The sequence below is a fragment of the Aedes aegypti genome, chromosome 3 (assembly GCF_002204515.2).
Source record: "Aedes aegypti strain LVP_AGWG chromosome 3, AaegL5.0 Primary Assembly, whole genome shotgun sequence".
Lineage (NCBI taxonomy): Eukaryota > Metazoa > Arthropoda > Insecta > Diptera > Culicidae > Aedes > Aedes aegypti.
The window spans coordinates 284,296,223-284,314,082 of NC_035109.1; the positions used below are offsets into that span (position 1 = coordinate 284,296,223).

Consider the following 17,860-nt stretch of genomic DNA (forward strand, 5'->3'; position numbering starts at 1 on the left):
CTGATAGATCTTGCGTGTTTTTTGAGACCGGCATAGCTATTCCATCTCCTCGCACTCCGTCTCCTCCAGGCGGCGTTTTTCGTCCCAAATAGGCGGGTCTGCTGTTGCCGTTTCCGTCTCCGTCTCCACGTTCTTTCAGGTCTCTTGCTGCAGCATGATCGCCAGCGCTGCGTTCCTCTCCTCCAGGGTTTGCCTACATTCCTCGTCGAACAATCGTTCCGTCGGCTCCGTTCCACGTACCCGACGTTACTCTCAGCTGCATTGTTGATGGCTGCCTTCACTATTCTCCAGCAGTCCTCAAGAGGGGCTTCATCCAGCTCACCCTCTTCCAGTAATGCAGCCTCGAGGTGCAGCACATATGCCGCTGCGACATTCAGTAGCTTGAGCTGCTCTAGGTTGTACCGGGGCGGCCGTCGGTACCGTACGTTGTTAACGACGGAGAGTTTTGGGCGCAGTTTAACCATCGCCAGATAGTGGTCTGAGTCGATGTTAGCGCCACGATAGGTCCTGATGTCGATAATGTCGGAGAAGTGCCGTCCATCAATCAGAACGATTTGTGATTCTGTCTACTGAGATGATCTCCAGGTGTACCGCTACGGGAGGCTGTGCTGGAAATAGGTGCTACAAATGGCCATATTCTTGGAGGCGGCAAAATTTATCAGACGTAGGCCGTTCTCGTTCGTCAACCGGTGGGCGCTGAACTTTCCAATCGTCGGTCTGAACCTTTCCTCCTAGCCAACCTGAGCGTTCAAATCTCCTATGATGATCTTGACGTCGTGGCTTGGGCAGCGGTCGTAGTCACGTTCGAGCTGCGCGTAAAATGCGTCGTTGTCATCATCAGTGCTTCCGGAGTGAGGGCTATGCACGTTTATGATGCTGAAGTTGAAGAACCGGCCTTTGAGCCTCAACTTGCACATTCTTTCGTTGATCGGCCACAACCCGATCACGCGCTTTTGCATATCACCCATCACTATGAAAGTTGTTCCCAGCTCGTGTGTGTTGCCGCAGCTCTGGTAGATGGTATGATAACCTCTGAACGTTCGCACCATTGCTCCTGTCCAACACACTTCCTGCAGCGCTACGATGTCGAAACCGCGGATCTTCAGTACATCGGAGAGTATGCGAGTGCTTCCGATGAAGTTGAGAGATTTGCAAGTTCCACGTATCGAGTTTCCAATCGCTAGTCCATTTCCGTCGCTGTGGTCTTTGCCGATTGTTCCGGTCCATATTCTCTCGTTGACGTTCCTGTGCTGATGTGTTTTACGGTTGGCTAGCATTGCCTGACACCAACCCCCTAGATTTCCGAAGGGCCATTTCTCCTGAATGTTCGGAGAGCCATAGTGCGCAGTTTACTGAAGCATTTGTGTCAGAAGTTGGTCATCCATTCAAATATATTGGGAAAAAGGTCCCATCCGCAGCATAAATAATCTTTCAATTTGCTCATTACATTGCAAACTTTCCCGACCTTCAGAGCATATGAATTTCCGGAGAATCGTTTCTTAAGTTTAAAAAAAAATACGCAGATAATATTTTCTCCTTCTGTATATCGAATACTGTAACATGGGACGACAACGAATGCTATGGTAAATATTCAACGAACACAAATAAGTAAATGCTGATTGAGCATTATCACGCGTTATGTATTTTAATCTTGTTTAATGAGTTCAACCAAGTATGCACATTCAAAACAAAATATACTAAACTCTACAACCCATTTTTTTTTTTTTTTTTTGAAACATAGGGTGCAGAACCATTTGGGCACTTCCCTGATTCACTTTGGCATGGGGGTTTTTTCTCGGTAGAATTGTCTGAAACTTTGGTGTAAGAAGCGTATCAGTACGATGCATATTGTGGCCAAATAGGAGCGCTCTAGCTTTTGAAATACCCCACTGCCGAAGTGAGCCAAGAATGGGGTCTGGCTTCCTACTTTCCCAAAAATTATTACCTTCAAGATATCAACCCCCCCCCCCAGAACCAAATCCTGGTTGCGCTATTGAGCTATATATTCACATTACTCTTGATTTCTAATCACTACTTTTTTGATTCATTTTCCTAATACGTTTTCAATTATTTTCCATACGTTTTGACAGTTCTTGACTACCATTCTTCTATGCGCTTGTGTTGGAAGTTTGAGACATTTGAGAACCGTGCGTGACGCGATCAGTGAGTGGAATACAATACAGTGGCTCGGCGACCAGTGAGAGAAACTGCCTGTTCGAAAGGTTATTGTCTTTATTTTTGCCGCTGGACCGAACTGTGAGCAGAACTATATAAACAGTCATAACCATATTTGGAATTGACGGGGATGAAGTTGTTTTCATTTACAGCCATGCGAAAAAAGTGCCTACTGGATGAGTTCTTCTCACTTAACCAGCAGATCAAATCACTCAACTTTTGGTACTGTTCCACTAACTCAAAATAAGTTGAAAAATACTCAAATATGGGATTTTTTATTTTCTTCGTGTATAAAGCATTTCTATAACATCGAATTGAATAATCCATATACAGTGAACTCTCGCATACTCGCTAGCTGGTTTTCCTGTCTATTTCGACGGTCCCTTGGATCGCATTTGCACTGGTTTTATGTTCTATAAAGGCTCCTCCAGATCTAAGCGATTTTTTACGGTGACAGCGACAAAAAATCGTCGCAATTTCGCTGATGTTTCGCTGCATGCACTGTTTGATAAGCGCATCTAAGCCACAGCGACGCGATTTCGCAGCGATTCGCGTCGTGTCAGTCAACATGGTTTCATAGAAGAGTGGACATTGTGTCGCTGTAACAACGAAAAAGCGACGATTTTGTGTCGCTGTCGCCGTAAAAAGTCGCGTAGATTTGGGGGAGCCTTAAAGGCTCCCTCAAATCAATGCGGTTTTTATCAGCGACAGCGACAAACAATCGCAGCGATTTTGCTGATGTATCGCTTCATGCATAGTTTGATGAGCGTGGCTAAGCCACAGCGACGCGATTTCGTAGCGATTTTCGTCACGTCAGTCTAGATGGTTCCATATAAGAGTGCTTCCAGCGACTCAACAACGAAATCGCGGCGATTTTGACGTTAACTACGTCTTACGGCAATATACTGGGTGTCAATTGAAAATCTAAAATTTTGCGACCGTCACGAAATTATGAAAGATTTTGAACGCTAATAACTCAGTAATTTATCGATAGATTTTAAAAAATTTCCCATCAATCGGTCGGAAATGTATGCAGCAATTTACTCGAATGGAGAAAACTATTGAATATCGACAATAAACTATTGAAAATTTGGAAAATGTCGACCCCTTTCTTACGCAACCAATCACGTGCAAGCAGTTTTCCACGCTTCTTTTGCGTTCCGCTTCGCACTATAAAAGCAGACCGATTCCTGCTTCTTCGCTCATTCTTTTTTTTGCCGTCAGACTGTGAACATGGTCGGCGAGCAAGTCTGGAGTGCCTTTCGCATTCTCAGCTCAGTTTTCAATGGAACGCGAATGGAACAACAACACGTCGCCGCGACTGAAGCCGCTTGTTGAAGCGCCCATCGTCATCGTCACCGCAAACCTCATCGGGCGAGGAGGATTGCAACCAGTGCGCCGTCAAAATGTGTCCGTGTTACGCAAATTCAACAATTCAATCGGCACTTTTCAGAGTCAACTAATGTGTTTTAAAGAGTTGATTGTGTAATTTTCTTTAATTTGTTCGAGATGGCTGAAGAAAATCGACCAAAGCCGCCAAAATGTGTCCGTGTTACGCAAATTCAACAATTCAATCGGCCCTTTCCAGAGCCAACAAATGTGTTTTAAAGAGTTATTTGTGTAATATTCCCTAATGTGTTTACCACATACTTGCTATAATTTCTTAATTCATCTCATAGCAGCATACAATAATTGATTTATTACGAATAATTGACAATACGGCAATTTGAGGATGTTTCCGAGGACGCTGCTGCAGTGCCGTCGGGATGCAATAACAGCATAATGCTAATCTTGTACATCCCTTACCTAGACATCAGTTTCATATAGCCTATTTCCCAGATAAGAAAACGAAGAATTTGAAAGGAGGAGCATCACCTGCTATTCTAAGGGTATAAAGCATCCCTCCTTCGTTGAATTCGGTTTCATTCTGTTTTCGCTTTCGAGCTAGTAAGAGCTCCTCCAAACCTACTCAGCTCCTCGCTACCAGAGGCAAGCTGTTGATCACCAAGCGGCGGCAAGTTTGTACGAGATGGCTGAAGAAAATCGACCAAAGCCGCTTGTTGAAGCGCACATCGTCATCCGCACCGCAAATCTCATCGGGCGAGGAGGACGCAACCAGTGCGCCGTCAAAATGTGTCCATGTTACGCAAATTCAACAATTCAATCAGCCCTTTTCAGAGCCAACAAATGTGTTTTAAAGAGTTGATTGTGTAATATTCCCTAATTTGCTCGAGATGGCTGAAGAAAATCGACCAAAGCCGCCAAAATGGGCCGTTCAGACCATTATGGTGATATCTGCGCTGTAGAGATAACTAAAATGGGCCAGCAACGTTTCTGTTTTGCGTGTTTATTGATCCGAATACCACAACGAAGCAAAAGAAGTTCTTCATGACGCGGAATTTATTCGATTATCAGAACGAGAACAGACCAATGGTCGTGACAGGAAATTTAAACATCGATCTTACCAACCAGGAAAATATTGAGTTTGTGGATTCCATAGAGAAGTACCTGAAACTCAAACTAGCTTCGGATCCCTCTAAGCCAACCAATCTCAGCGGTTCTTGTGTCGACATGACCTTCACGCGCAACATTCGGGTGGAAAACAAGAGTTATTATTCTTGTTTCTTCTTTCATCGACCGATTCTTTCGGTGCTACAGTGTTAATCAAACAAACGGCCCTTTTCAGGGCCACCGAATTTTTCAAAAAGAGTTATTAAGCATTGATAAATTGCATTAAACAAAGAAACAAACCTTCAAACATATATCTTTTCTAAATTCACAAACCATTACATTCTGGATTAAAAATAAGGGAAGGTTGCAATTATGACATTTGACTATAATACAAATGCAGCAAAATACATGGCGTAGTTAACGTCATGCGGTCGTGTCTTGTACACAACCCCCTCTGATTTTTTGTCGCTATCGCTAAAAGAAATCGCTTTGATTTGGGGAATTTAACTCGATGTAATGGAGCGTTAACTGTAATTTGTAAACTAAAAAACAATGACGACCACGTATTTTTTATCGAAATTAAAACCACTGAGCATTCGGTACCAATTACGGAAGTGAATTAGATATGTGTACCTCAAGATTTTATGTATTTTCAGTTGTAAAATACTTGAAGCACTGAATTCAAATTTCGAAAATCTTTTGCTAAAAAGTGTAAAATACAGTGAAATTTTCATGATTCGATGTTATATGACTCGATGGATCTATACTAAAAACCAACTTTCATGGTTTCCTCCAACAGCTTTCCAAAGCATTTCTGTAACATTTGAAAGTTGTTCTATTTCGATATGTATTTCAAAATATAAATGTAATATAGTATGCGAATACATGAAAAGATGGAGATTCGTGGCTCAAACCTGTTGGATTCAAATTAGTGTTTCGTCTGAATAAAGGCCAAATCTCCCAAAAGATGAAACAGATAATTTCCGAGAAACAAAAAACAAGTCAACCTTCAAATATTTACCAATTCAATTCGCAATTTCAATGAAACAAAATAGTCGATCGTACATCCGCATTCTCATTCATGGTTATTTGGGTAACAGAAACAAAAAAGCACTTCGGCAACTCAAAACAGTTCAAACAAATTTTAGCGACAAATAATTGCACAACTGATTAGTGCTCTATATCGCTTCTTGGTACCGATCTTCGCGGTCTGTATAATCCTTCCTTGTGGGTGTGTAACGGCCTATCGCATTAAAGAAAAACAACCCCCAAATCAATTAGCACATCAGACCGCCGCCTTCCAGAAATGGCGAGATTCTGCCGATTTCCGTTGCGACATTCGCACTTAGGTATATCATCAACAGTCCGTCCAATCTGCAGAAGTGCCGATCCAGAGCACAGTGGGCAAAACCGAACAAATTCTCGCACTTATTTCACGTTGTTGGGTTCAATTTACTCTTCATGCAAAAAATGGTATTCTTTGTTTATATCTAGGTGTTCTATGTTAACATTTTGTTAACAACATATTACAATTAAATTGGCCGTAGCATTTTCAGAATTTATAAGAGAAAAACCCGCGTTTAATTAACTTAACCTAACTTAATCTAGATTTAAAACGCATTTATCGTGGCAATAGAAGATTGCAATGGCTTTTGTCCAAAATTGTTAATAATTTGATTCGACTTTGATCCAATATTTCAACATTGGATATTCTACGTAACTCATTAGTACTATACCAAGGAGGCTTCAGAATCATTTTCAAACATGTTTTCTCAATCATCTGCAGTTGCGATTATGGGTGGGTCTGATTCTGCCCACTATGCTGTGTCACCGATTAGCACCGCTCTAAGTGAATCCGATAAGATTTGGTCTTGCATAGCGAAAAACCCCCCTGACTGACTGTTTACATTTTTCAGATTGGCACCACCACTGGCAGCTCGACCTCGCCGCTCGTCACCCAGAGTCGTCGTTCCATCGCCGCTGATATCGATCACCGTGTGGCCGACCGGTATCACAAATTGCTACCACCATTCGGAGTGTACGGAAGTGTGTCGTAGTCGTCAACGTGAAGAAGAGCAACTATGAATTTTAAATTGATTGCAATCTGCCGCCGGTTTGTGTGTGAACAGTGAACCGCCTCCAACCGAGACGCAGGATTGGCACAGCTTTCGAGCGCAGAAGTGCGTGAAGTTTTTGCTACAGTGCAGTGGGTAGGCGGATATTTATTTTCGCGGATCGTGTGTTCGGCTCGCGGACAGTGAAAAGACCGCAACGAAGGTTAAGAACGAAACCGTTTCCAGTGTGTGTTGTTGATAAGCTCAGGATTGTGCAAACGGTTTCCAACTCAGGGACGACGAACTTGTGTCCCCCCTAGCTCGGTTACATTACACGGTTTCCGCATCAATCGGAGCAAGATGGTGTTAAATCCGTTGAAGCAGATGATAAAAGCGGCGGGTGAGTAGGAAACATTTACTAATTTGTGTATATTTACCATAAACATTATGGGAATGTTTGTTTTTTTTTGAATAACGTTTAAAAATAGAGAATTAATTTATTTATTTTATTTATTTATTTATTATGACTAACAAATTGAATGAGATTTGACCTTTAATAGCCGAGTGGTTAGAGTCAGCGGCTACCCATTCTTATGGTGTATGGATTCGATTCCCGGTCAGTCCAGGATCTTTCCGTAATGGAAATTTCCTTGACTTCCCCTGTGCATAGAGTATCATTGTACCCGCTACACGATATATGAATGCGAAAATGGCATCTTTGGCAAAGAAAGCTCTCAGTTAATATCTGTGGAAGTGCTTGTTGAACACTAAGCTGAGAAGCAGACTCTGTCCCAGTGAGGACGTAATACCAAGAAGAAGAAGTCTTACAAATTGAATGAAATAATATGGATCATTGTCAGTTACGTAGATAATTGAATTAAGTTTTAGTATTATTTTGTTATCTTAGTTCAATGTCTAATTTTTCATATCAATCCGTATTGGCCTGAGTGGAAGTAAATAAACTAAAATTCTCACCTTCCAGCGAATACTTAACGGATTTGGATATTTTGTTAGAATTCTCGTATACATATCTAGTTTCTTAAAATGGCCAGAATAATTCCGCTTATTCCGCTGGCTACTTGTGAGGGCACACCATTTTTTCTTTATTGGTTTGCAATGAAGATAATTTAAATTTGCATAAATCATTAAGATCTGATATCACAGCGTATTAAAAATGACAATTTAGCGTGTCTCAAGGATCAAATTATGTGTCTCTATTAAATTTGGGATTGCTAAATCTGATGCCGTTCTCAGAAATGTTCTAGCACGTCACAATTATTTGCTACAGGTCGCCAAAGTTGTATAAAACACTGTTTTCATTGATGTTTATATGAAATTTAAAGTTAGATTTATCAAATTTTTTTGTGATCTAATCCACCAAACATGCAATATATGACTTTGACTTTCGTTTCTGATATAATTTGGATGAAATTGCACGATTGAATTAAGATAAAATTTTTCCAACATCCTTGCAGTCTCCATACAAAACTTTTCATTTCTCTTATATGGCAAAATACAATACTTTTCTAAACCATCAAAAAATAACTTCTGAGCATCGAAAGTTTTACGAACTTTGTTGATAATAATTGCAAAACACATGAAGTTTGGATTCTGTGGCAAATTAAGCGAATAAATTATTATACAAGTTTGCAAACTTGCATACAAGTTGGCTAAAATAGTCAAATGTTGCATTTTCAACAGTCAATATCTCAAAAACTAGACGTGCTATGTTATTTTTGAAAACGGCAATAGATTCAGTCACCCTTAATTAAGTAAATAGCGGTATTTTGGTGCTTGAGACAAAACCGTGTTCCGCAGTGTATTTATTGAAGTATAAATAAAGAGTTTTGGACTGTTTAGAATGTAGCGGATGTGGCCACCCGAAATCAAGCCCCGGAAGAACCGACTATAGCATTTTTGGATACTGCAGGTTTCAAACCTCAAAAAGTAGAAATGAATCTACTACAAGAATCAGTATCTCAAAAGTGCGTTCCCATAAGCATGGTTCAGATATCTAGAATTAATTGACAACTTTATAGTAAACTTGAGATGCCCCGGGAATCCGAAAAATGTTAGGAACAATCGAATTCAAGCAATATGGTTGTCCAATTCAATCGTTTCTAAGAAAATTCACACAAATCAAAGATATTTTTTTCAAAATATCTTTGATGAAATGACTACATTATACACTGAAACCTCAACTTTTGAAACAGATCAGGAGTTCTTAAATCGAACTGGTTCGTAAATCAAATCTGTTTGTAAAACGAAGGAACGTAAAACGAGTTTTTGCGTTTTGGAGTCTACTTGTTAAAAAATAAGCTTTGTAATTTCCAGAAATTATGCTTTTTCAGTATCTCAAACATATTATTGATTTATATGGTTATCAAACAGGCCAAAATATGTGGTCTTTCAACAATAAAAAAAAAGTTCGGGCATAGTAAATGAAGATTTATTTATCATTTTCAAGTAGAAGAATATCTAACTCCTCCAATGTTTTGTCCAGGATGCGACGGCCCTACGTTGTGATTGTTTAATTAACCGACGGGACTCCGGGCGACGAAGAAACAACACGTTTGAATACTGTTCGACTTTACTGTTTATTGCCCATCACCGAGAGGCAGTGCTCCTGCTCGGTGAGGGATACTAGAGATACACACAAGTTCATGTTGCCAAGTTTTTTTTCTTTGCCATAAAAGTGAGTGCAGTGAACCCTTAGTACCCAAAAGTGTTTCCGTGGAGTAGTGTATCACCGTGATATCGATCCATGCTAGAAGGATAGTCAGATAGATATTCTGGACTCTAAAAGACTAATATATTTTTGAAGAACCGTTTGTTTCATCAAAATCCCCATTTTCTTAACCAAATCAGTACAACAGGTGTTCTAGTTTATCCAAAAACTACTGGTGTTATAAGCAAGATTGGAAAAAAAATCGTCTCTAGCGACAAACAACACAGTATTTGAACGGTCAAAGAGGCCCGTCGCTCTTGAAGCAGCATGATCTCAACACCTAACTGCGCGCGCGTAATACAGATATAAAGAGCATCCCTTGCTCTATTGGCGATCAGTTTGAATCATGCCGCATTCGCGCTATTGTTTTTAACGCAACCAATATCTGAATAGTTTTAAAATCACAAACAGCATATTCGGAGGTAAATCACTAAGTAAAAGTATAAAAATTCTGAAAATAATAAAACTTTGATTCGCGAACAATTAATCGTCAGTACACATGCAGAATGATACATTATTCGGTGAGCGTAGTTTGTTGTGATAACTTAACGACAAAAGGTTAATCGTTGTTGCTATGATCGTAGGACAAAAAACAATCGCGATGCATCATGGATTTTGAAATGATCACTATATTTCCACCCTTGGTTATAAGCAATAAGTAGGGTAGATGTACCAATAATGGAGGTACTAAGCACGATTGAACTTCATTTAACCGCCTTAATTCAAGAAGCGCAATTAATGCACATGTTGATGTTGTAACGGGAAGTAACGACCATTGACTTAATGAGAAAAATAATTTCATCGTAGTAATCCACGGCATGTCAGTCAAAAATAATACCTCCACTATTGGTACACTGTTCCTTTAGTTGCGGTAAATTTTTAATTTGTGTTCCTATAGTTGCGGTATCCGTTGTTTTCTTACGGGATCCTCCACTATAGGATCACTTTACCGCAACTATTGGTACAAGCAAGAACAGTTTTAGCAATTTTAGTCATATTTCATCAGTTTTAAAACAATTTGAACGCTCTTTTCAACTATTCCGTGTATGAACAAGCCAATACGTCGATTGGCAGTGTCGGTTCTGTGGCTAATGCAATAAAATAAGTGAAAACGGCACTACCGCAACTATAGGAACACCCACAACTAAGGGAACACTTACCCTACTGATGTTCTTGGCCCTCCAAGCACTCATCGGAAAATAGTTCTACAAGCCTAAGTAGTTATATATTGATGGTTTTTGATAATGGCATACTCTTAACTCTCATTGGTTAGCATGGATGTTCTTGGGTCTTCAAAGGCTTCTTTGAATGTAGGCCTCAGGATCTATAAGCGTAACCCGTGGTCTATTCATAGCTTTCGATTATGACACATACCCTTAGCCAATTGCATAAGAAAACAGAGTATTGTTTTAATTTATACCGATCTCTTGATCCTCCAAAAATGTTCAGACTCAGTGGCGCAACCAAGAGGGGGTTTTGGGGGTCAAAACCCTCCCCAGAGCAAAAAAAATATAATGATAACTAAAACTATTTTTGAAATTCAACGCTACAATCCACAAACACTGGAGCAGTAACTTGTATTAACAGTAAAGTTCTTGTAAGTTGTTTCTTTCTATTTTGAAGACCACCGAAGAGTTTTATAAAACGAAAATTTCTCGCTTTTCTGATTAACATACTGAAGATTTTTGTCGGCTTTTAGTCGGCTCAACATTTATTCAAATTTTATAATCCTCAGAGAGTATGTGAATTCCCGAAGAAACAATTATTTAGTTTCAATGATTACAAATAAAAATCTTTGGAAAGATTAAGGGTTTCGTTTTAAGACCGAAAAATCACAAATATTTGTCTGCACACTGGAAATGCTTCAATGTCTGCAGAAGTATTTGACCAACTGCTTATAATAATCGCAAAAGTTCTTATAGTAACGTTAGAATGTTTGAAAACGTATTTGAGAAACAGCACAGGCGAAGCGTTATTGGACGCTATCACGCTAAATATAGCTTGGTTGAATTTTCAATAAACTACGAAGGCTGTAGTTTTCATCAATATCGGAATACAGTAATTTCTCGATTATATCGCGGATCCGAAAATTTTTGGTGTGATATAATGAAAATGGATTTTTCTGCCATCTGATTTTCATTTAAAATTGAGCTTTCTGTTTCAGAACTAGAGCGAATGAAATGAAAATTAAGTAAAAGATGGGTCCAATAGATACATGTTGGTTGTTTAGGATTATTTTACAATGTATAATGTATGAACTTAATGAAATTATTGTGGCGTGATAAAATCCAACCGAAAACCGTGCCAAAACCGAGAGCGATAATAAAACGAGCAGTGGTATGACGAGAAACTGCTGTATAGTAATCTCAGTTGACCAGTCCTATCCAAAAAATGAAAAATCCCCGCTATTCTATGTAAAAACGAAATATTCTTTGGGATCTGTTCTTCTATCCCTCACAAGCGTATTTCAGAAAACTTTTGGAAAATTTCACCAAGTGCAACAGATTCCATTTGACTAGTTTATTTAAAAATGTATGCTTAGGGTGGACAAGAAAAGCTTTAGTTTGCAAATGTTGTTTCGTTTTTTAATGTAAATCTTGAAATATTTTTAAATTTTTCTGCTCGAAATTTTTTATCTTCGTTTTGTTTATATAAAAAAATATATCTTCAAATTTATAAAACCCCCCTAGAGCAAAATCCTAGTTGCGCTACTGTTCAGACTTAAGCCCGTCATTCGTTTCAGTAACCATTTTGACATTGCAGCTCGCAATTTCAAAATCCGGGAAAGTATTACTATATCAACTTACTGACAGCAAGTATGCTGATACTTTTTCAGCTATGCCAGTGTAAACTTATCAGATTTAGCCATCAAATGTCAAAACTGAAAAAAAAGAAGTAAAAAAAATAACGACAGACCGAAAGAAGTAAAAACTTACAGTTGTTTTATTTCGAACAAAACACAGCGGTGTGTTTTCACTTTTTTAGTTAGACGATTACTTCAGAGGAAACTGCTGTTTCAGATTCGACATTTGCCCTTACTTTACTTAAGCCTTAAAAGTAATTGGTATGGCATATTATCAAATATCGACAAGTATGCTAAATTTTGTTATAGAATTTTGAAAAAATCGATCAAAATCATAACAATTGTTTAAATTTATTGTACCCCAATAATGCCGCAGAAAATTGACTTATTCATACATTTGTATCTTGGGTTAACATAATAAAAACGGCAAGCAAAACAATACATCCTTGGGTCTCATATAAAGCGGAATACATTTTTTTTATACAATCAACATATCACATAAGAAGGATCTGGTCATATTTAAATATTTCCAATTTTTTTTTTCATTAACCCCTCTACTAGCAGCTTCATATTTTACCGCGATAAAAATATTGTTTCTCGATGTTTTTGCATCATCATTTCACAAGTTCTCAAAGAACTCTTCTAGTTTTAGAATCTGTACCAATACTGTTCATTGGTCCTGATATATTTCGAAATTCCGTGGGGGACTGACGCGTAGCTATAACCCATGTAAATATCTCAGGCTACAGAATTTTTATTGTATTCGGATATCAACTCTTCGGAACAATACATAAATGAGAGTATGTTGTAAAAAATGAAGCAATTTGGTGCAGCCGTCTTTGAGTAATAAACGTTCATGTGTTTGGTACCATCCTGGCCAAATGAAGATTTCAAAACTTCAAAAAACATTATATCGTAATTTTCAGATATCCCCTAGAATACTTAACTGATTTGTATGATGTTTTCAGAGTAGCTCCTTATCACCAAGCTTTGTGTAGCCCACATTTTATTTTTTGATGAATTGACGTAAAGCAAAATGGAGAATGTCGGTCCCCCAAGGAATATCGGAATATCTTTAAAACCATATCACCAATGACAGATATCGACATAGATTCTTGAATGAGTTGTGTTTTTTGAGAACTTGTGAAATAATGGTGCAATATATAGAGAAATAAAAAAGTTATCAAGGTTTGAATATTTTTATTGCGGTAAAAAATGAAGCTGCTGGTGTTCTAGAAAAAAAAAATACAAGTACAGTCACCCCACAGTTATAGATCAACTAAGGGTCATTTTTCAGAACAAAATATGATTAAAAACATGGTGACGCTGTACAAAAGAAAACTATCTCCCTGGCACTGCAGAATACACGTCAAAATACCCGATTATTTACGAAAAAGTGTCGATTGAGACAGAAAATTCAAACGATGTCCACTCCACAGATGTGGATCAGTGGGAGAGGAGGGTCCTTATTATGGATCAAATCGACTCATATTATGGATCGAAACACTATAACAGCAATTTATCTGTGATGTAAACGAATGGTGTGCTAGTAAAGGCATACGTTTTGGCGTTTGTTTCGGAATCGTCTTATGTTTGATTCATAACTGTGGTATGGTTTTCACAGTTATAATCAACGCTTCTGGGAATACAGTTAAATCTGACAAAATCTTCACAATGTTAAATTCCTTTTTGGCTCTGTATCAATTCAAGCTAAATATTTGCTATACTTCACTGATGGCTTTTCTGTACAGGCTAAATTTTGTACACATTTTTGTAGAGTTTATTGGGGATTTTTTTAAATTATCGGACAATTTGGGCCGGAGGTTCTTCGATTCGTATGAAATTTTTACCAGAGGTAGAGTTCGTGGATTCATGACCAAAAGTGAAATTAAAAAAAAAATTAATGGCCTATTTTACCGGAAAACTCTAGATGAATTTTCACGATCTATATACCTCAAACTTCAAAAATCCATATCTCCTGATCTATGTATCGTAGAACAAAAGTCTTTTAGTGAAATCGAAAGGAAATTTCCTCAATTTTTCACCATAGACAAAATTGTCGGAAAAATAGCGAAAAAAACTATCGTCTGTATCATGAAAAATTTTCAAAAAAATATTTTTTTGTTTCTTCAATCCATACTTTAACTTTCGTTCATAGACGCCAAAATGGTATCTTTTACCGTTTAGGCGACAGAACTGAAAAACCGATGACCACCCGCTCGCATCCCATAGGAATATGTGTTCTATTGTGGGCCTCATAACCGTGCGCTAACGGCGGTAGTATTTTACACGCATTTTAAGTGTAACGCAGTAAACAATTTTTTCCTTTCCAGTTAGAAGAAGCTTTTCGTCAATCCGAGCACTCTCCATTGGTCTGTTAGGTCTTTTGTGTGCCCTTTATCAGCAACGTTATTTAGTATTAAAAGCTAACAGCCTCTATGGGAGCCGCACGGGAAGTTCTTGTAAAAATCAATCATTATGTTAACGTTTGCAGGATCAAATCTCAAGATTCACTTTCTTTGAAATCAATATGTACTAAATATGTTGTTTCGGCCAGGACGTCTTTCCTACGTTGTGTCTTTTACGATTCAACGGACGACAAATCAAACGAACGACTTTCACTTTAACTGATTTATTATCTCTGAGAGGCAGCATGCCTACTCGGTGGGGAAACGAGAGAAACTACATTCTTACAAGTTGAATGGGTGCGCCTTATATAGGCGCACAATACGGACAGACAAAACATACAATAATTATTCATTACACGCGTTCGCTTCTCAATACAGTTTGGCGCGCAGTTGGGTTGGCGTAAACTGTAGAGGCTGCACACTGACTGGCAGTGCCATCAATGGATCAATAGATAGCGTCCCTGAGTGTTATACAGTTGATTGATATTATGTACAATTTTCCGGGAAATATTTTTCTTTTTATATTTTCAATACATTGCTGAGGAAATTTCCTTTTGATTTCACCAAAAGACTTTTGTTCTACGATGCTAGTGATGATGCTAGTTCAGGAGATATAAATTTTCGAAGTTTGAGATATATAGGGAAATCGTGAAAATTCATCTAAAGTTTTCCGGGAAAAAAGGCCACTATTTTCTTTTTTGAGTTTCACTATTGGTAATGTATCCACGAACTCTACCTCTGGTGAAAATTTCATACAAATCGGAGAACCTCCGGCCCAAACCTGTCCGATAATTTAAAAAATGCCCTATTGCCTCTTTCGCTGGTAAAATATTGCACTGAGGCTACTCGAAATGGTGCTTTTCAGTTTTCAACAAAAATACTTTGCCCGGCTCAACCCCGTTGGGAATAGTGCCCTTTGGCATACCGTCATTTGGCATTGTAATATACGAAGTATCCACAATTGCTGCATAGGAATATCTTGCATACAAGAAGGAAGTTTTTATGAATATGGCAATAAAGCACTGAACTAAAATTGTACACTAACACTAACTAATTAATGATGAGCTCATCTACAATACGAACAATAAACTGACTTCAATTACGGCCGGCTAACTGATCAGACGTTTTATATTGATCGTCCCAAATATCACAGGCATAATAGTCGTTTGGCACTATGACCGTTCGGCATAATGGTTATTTGGCATAATCATAAGAAAATTAATGATAATGATTATATTTTAAAAATCAGAAAATAAATATAAAAGAACAGCTTATCTGTAAAAGAAGTGAAATATATTGTTAAAAATTCCAATGAGATTTGTCAAATACATATGAAGAATCGATCAAATGAGAAACAACTCGGAAATACTTTCTCAATATTGATTTTCCCTTCTTCTGAGCATGAGCTATTTTTTAACTTAATTTATTTCAAACTTTATATACATTATCAACCAATATTGCATTTCCCATTTGTTAATAACATACCACTGATGCTATGAAACGCTCGTTTTTTCGCGATTATGCCAGGCGGCCATAATGACAAATGGCATTATACCAGAGTAGAGCCCTTTGTACATTTTTTTTTGCCAATTTTGAGCATTTGCCAACTTGTTTCGGATATATTCCGTAATTAAAAGACCAACTAGAAGTCAAAGTCAAAGTTTTTCTCATGTTTGGTTATTTGCTTTTCAAAACAGTACTTTGATGAGAGTCCGTTGTAAAATATAATTATGCATATTCATTCAAATGTATACTAAGGCAATAAAAAAAAACATATTGGAATTTTCAAATCTTTCGAGGAAAACTAATATGCGATTTTCAAGAAGTTGTCGGTCCCCCAAAGAACATCGAAATAATTTCAAAACCAGGCGACCAATTTATCAAAATTGTCACAAATAATGAGAAAATAAGAGTTTTTTTCATGATGACATATGGAAAAATGGTGCAAAACCAACGAAAAACAAAGAAAGAAATCGCGATATAAACGATTTTTCGTGGTTAAAAAATGCTCCCGATAGAGACTATAATAACGATCGCTTGTTCACATCACGAACAATTATCAAACCAACACGTGTTTTATGGTCATTACGATTCAAGGATACATCGAACGAATGCAATTTATTTGATTCGAAATGCATATACAAATTTTAGAGGTATTCTTGAAAGATCGCTGTTAAAAGCCAAATATTCGGAATATGAGACGCGTTCGGAATTTGCTACAAAGCGGTATATTTATGTCACAAATCTCCTAATTAGCATCATAATCTCCTAACGTGCCTCTGGTGCATGGGCCTTCCTTAGCCGAGGGGTTAGAGTCTGCGGCTACAAAGCAAAGCCATGCTGGAGGTGTCTGGTTTCGATTCCCGGTAGGTCCAGGATCTTTTCGTAGTAGATATATCCTTGACTTCCCTGGGCATAGAGTATCATCGTACCTGCCACGCGATATACGCATGAGAAAATGGCCACTTTAGGCAAAAAAAGCTCTCAGTCAATACCTTTGGAAGTGCTCATTGAATACAAAGCTGAGATGCAGGCTCTGTCCCACTGAGGCCTTAATGCCAAGAAGAAGAAGTGCCTCTGGTGCGCCTTCTGATACATAATAGGTAGTTTTGGCTGGATCTGTTTAATTACGAAGCAGCAATTATCAAATTTTTCAAACATCTATACGCATGTTCTTCTTAATCATTCTAGTCTAGAATGCTTACTCATATTTTTTTTTTTCGAGGTGCCAAGTACAACATTCAATGACAGAGCTGGGAAATCCTAGCATATGAATGTATTTCCTGATGTACGTGAACTCATGTGTCGAAATCATAGTATCGAATGGAAACTACCAGATGACAAATAGTACAAAATCTAGACTGCTACCGGCGACCTGATTGATAATTCAGAAGCTAAAACTTGTTGCAGCATGTATATCTATGTATTGTTACTGATGTATCTCCCTTATCGATAGTATTATCTCACTATTCCCTTTACGTAGCTTGCGTTGCTACGCAAGCCGCAAGTTACTCACAAACTCCCATAATGCAATGAAACGCCGATTAAAAACTAGCATTAATCGCTAATTGCTATCCCCTTAGCACATCGTCTCGCTTAATAATTAATTGCTCGTTTTATCACAGGTATCGATCGGAATCACGAAACCGGTGCGATCTAATTCCCAAAACAATTCTATTGCTCAATTTGCACATATTGCCCATTGCGTTGCATTTCTTCACACCCGAAAAGCGTTTCATCG

The 17,860-nt window shown here is 38.2% G+C and overlaps 1 protein-coding gene across 2 annotated transcripts in view; it reads left to right on the top strand.

Moving 5' to 3' along the window:
- Positions 1-17,860, top strand: part of LOC5572361 (sialin) — an 86,799-nt gene that overhangs the window by 10,602 nt on the left and 58,337 nt on the right. For both annotated transcript variants that reach the window (XM_021850442.1, XM_021850441.1), the window contains exon 2: positions 6,543-7,080. In XM_021850442.1, the coding sequence (XP_021706134.1) occupies positions 7,041-7,080 (40 nt within the window). In that variant the 5' untranslated portion in view covers positions 6,543-7,040. The remainder of the gene's footprint in view (positions 1-6,542; positions 7,081-17,860) is intronic.